The 3,735-nt window shown below is 37.7% G+C and overlaps 1 protein-coding gene across 1 annotated transcript in view; it reads right to left on the reverse strand.

The window, feature by feature from the left end:
- FAM160A1 (family with sequence similarity 160, member A1) overlaps window positions 1–3,524 on the reverse strand; it is a 100,051-nt gene extending 96,527 nt beyond the window's left edge. Inside the window, exon 1 of the mRNA XM_008570014.1 lies at window positions 3,293–3,524. Coding sequence (XP_008568236.1) covers window positions 3,293–3,397 — 105 coding nt within the window. The 5' untranslated portion in view covers window positions 3,398–3,524. The remainder of the gene's footprint in view (window positions 1–3,292) is intronic.
- Between the last annotated feature and the right edge of the window lie 211 nt (window positions 3,525–3,735).

Here is a 3,735-nt window from a genome sequence, read left to right on the forward strand (position 1 = left end):
CGGCCCCTGAAGTTCTGTCCCTTAGTGGCCCCCCCCCCCTGAATCATAGACTGCCTTGATGGTTGGCTGTATAATTAGCTGCCCATGGCAGACTGTAAAGTCTAAGTGGGCAAGTGGATCTCCTCCTCCATCAACGTTTGCTTTTTAACTCAAGCTCTGGAATAGAAACTACTAATAAATGGTATAGCAGACCTTGCAAATACATGTTAATTCTGTTGAATTTTTACTGAAGTATCCTAACAAAGAGAAGAACTCTGGATACCACAGTCTTTTGTTGCCTTCATTTTTCCAAATTTAACATATAAAAAAAAGCACTGTACAGGCCAGCTACCGGGACACTTCAGTAAATAAAATGTGGTCATCCAGTTTTGTCTATGCCACATTTCTTACCAGCCTTACAGGTTTTCTTGGGTTGCCTCAGGGGAACCCAAGGGCTGCAGTCACAGTAGTCATAGGAGTTTATGTCAGATTTTAGCTAATTTCTCAGTCCTCTGCAACTGTTCTTCATCTACCCCCAGCCTGAACAACTCACAGCGAAGAGCTAATACATGAAACTACAAAACAATGAAAAAACAGCATTCATTTCTACTAACCAAAGGTCTCATTCATTTCTTCACACTTGGACCCACATCTCTGCATTGCCCTGATTTTTTGCCTTCCCCACTTCTTTTCACCACCCAAAAAAAGTCAAAACAGCATTTGTTCCCAATATCCCTTCTCTACAATGTTCTCTTTCTCTCTGTCATCAGACCCTCTTTTTTCCACAGCCAAACTAGCCAAAATCTCACTTTCTCCATCTCCCAGGCTACTTCCACCCACAATCATCCCTTCTCTTGACTTAATTCATACAATCATTATTATTCATTTTGCAATAATGTATCTTGCATTGTCATCTGAATTAGTTTATACAGTACATTTGTTAAAAGCCCAGACCAAAGCTTACACATTCTTACGTCTCACCTGCAACACCTATAGTGACATACCTGAAGTGTGAGCTCAGTAAATCTCTGTTAAACAATAACCACTTTGGCATTCAGAAAGGTAACAGAAAGGTCCTCAAGAGCCTCTTTAGATAGAGACTAAGGGCATTTTCCAGATCTATTTAAAAAGAAAGGTCAAGCCTAAAGAAGTTTTTTTTTTTTTTTTTTTTTTAAAAAGCCTGCCCAAAGTTAAAGAAATGGCTTAGCCAACAATAAGACCAAGAGTGTCCCCACTTTACAAAAGGAAAGTTTAATAACTAAACACCACTCCCTCTGACAAAGATATGCTTACCTTCAACCCAACACTGGCCTGCACTAAAAGGAGGGTGCTATGTGTCGACATTGTGTTTCAGATAACCCAAGGAGGTGCTATGTCTCAGATAACCCAAAATGTCTGATAATGTTGAAGTCATTCCTATTAGACATGAAAATGTATAATATAATTCTGGAGCTAATATTTACTCTTTCAGCAACGTGAAAGATCGCTGACACATTCCTGAACTAGGACATTCTAACAGCGTTCCAACAGCTTTAGAGAAAATTTGCCTGGGACAGAATTTGACAGGCCAGATGACCCACCTACATATAATCAAGATATGGATGATATAGCATGTCTTTGAAGAGTGGTACAAAATACTAAATGAATCACATCACAGTTACCCTGGCAGGAATGATTATAATCAAAGATATTACACACAAACAAATAAACAAAAGGGGCCCGGAGCAAAGCTTATGTATTAGAACGACAGACTTTGTCAGCCAAAGGAAATGACTGGAGATGAAAATGTTCTCAATTCAAAACATTTCATTATGCACTCCTAGCAGTTTAAAAAAATGAGCACAAATAATCAAATAAATTAATAAACATACATGTACTAGTATACAAATATATTATGTACATTATAAACACAACAGAAATTTTAAAAAGCTAAAGACAGAAATAAGCCTTTTAAAATATTCTTCCCATACCCAAAGGACTACTGGGCACATCACTTAGGGTTCACCACCCCACTTGGGTTCCCAAGTGCTTTAAAATACTTATAAAAGTGCAAAGCCAAAGATAATTATTCTAATTATCTGGAAAACTCCTGAATTACTTTCTTCCCTTTACTGAATCAGATGTGCCCTTAATGTCCATAGCAAACCCATTAAAATTCTAATGGTAAAAAGTCAGAGAATGGGAAATGCACAAAAACTCTTGGAAGCTTTACACTGGATAGTAACAAGAAGCTACAAAGTATAAATGACCTAGAAGCAGAATTGATTTTGTTCGGCTTTGATCTACACTGTGTCTCCTGTAATTGCTGTGATTTGCAGGCACAGTGCTTTAACCCATGTGCTGTTTCCGGCCACAGGAAGGAACTGGGTAGTCATTAAAAAACTGCCACATTAATAGCCACTTACTAGCTCACCTGAGGAGTGCAATGTTGGACAAGTAGTAAAGAATACCAACTTTATTTGTTTTACTACTTGTAAACTCCCTAAGGAAAGGGGCAAGCTGGTATATTTTCTGAACATTCACCCTTAATTACCCACACAAGCAAATTAGAGAAGAGGCACTGAGAAGTTAAAATGAATAATCAAAAAAAGAAAAACTTTTATAATCAGCTTTGTAATGAAGAAGGCGAATACATTCAGGAATAGTCAGGCATCTTCTTTCCTTAAATTGCACAGAGACTATCAGCCCGAAAACGGTAGAGCACAGAGGTCAAATCCGTGGGCTTTGGCGTCAAGAGACTAAGGTCTAAGCACTGGCTTGCTTAACTCCCTGGTTGCACAACCTGAAGCAAGTTATTTAACCTCTGTAATTTTATATTCCCTCATCTGTAAAATGAGGAAGCTAAAACTAACTACCTCGTAGGTTTGTGGAGAAGATTAAATGATATAAGGCATTTGAAGTACTCAACACAGTACTTGTTAAATGTTTAATAAATGTGTATTTTAGTATTATTGGAGTTTACGGACTGGATGAAAATCAGCAGGGAAGCGGGAAAGAGAGAGAATGTAATTAGGGTCAAGCATATAGCAAAGTGATATAAAAGTCACTTTAAGGAACAACTGCTGTTCTTCTAAAAATATCTGAGGAACATGCGTGTTCCCTAATTGCTTTTGTGAAAACCATGGTTTTCAACCAGATACTTATTCTAGGAAAGCAAAAAGAGAAAGGTGCTTTTCTTCCTATCTGAAAGGGTTCTCACGCTATGTTTCTGGAGACCTAGCTACCTGTCACAGTGCTAGGAAACCCTAGTTCAGTGTGATGGAGGCCCCCGGGGCTACTGAGACTGGCAGAGGAGGTGGAATTCATACATTACCTGTGCCCAGTGGTTTTTAAATACAATCATGCATGTTTCTGGGTCTACTCCCTGCAGGCTGACAGCCTGCTGGAGTTGGCTTTCTGTCGAAACCGATGACATCATAAACCTTCATATGTCAATGCTTCTAAGTCATATTTGATTTTCAAGGACATTTGGTAAGCAGTCACTAACTTTCAAGTATCAAATTAGAAATGTAACTTCTTGTTTCATTGTCACCTTCCGAAATCTGTAATGAAAATAACAAAAAATGCACCTTATTATGTTCATATATTAAATAGACACTATTAAATTTAAATCAAAGCATAGACATTCTCAAAATCCAACGCAGAACAAAACATATGCAAAATAGATATTTATACTCAGTCTAAAGATTTTCCTATTTTTCTCACCTTGTTACTAAAAATATAAAATAATGATGCTACCTAAGCTACATGCATAAA

Source organism: Galeopterus variegatus, unplaced genomic scaffold (genome assembly GCF_000696425.1).
Source record: "Galeopterus variegatus unplaced genomic scaffold, G_variegatus-3.0.2 Scaffold555, whole genome shotgun sequence".
In the NCBI taxonomy this organism is placed as follows: domain Eukaryota; kingdom Metazoa; phylum Chordata; class Mammalia; order Dermoptera; family Cynocephalidae; genus Galeopterus; species Galeopterus variegatus.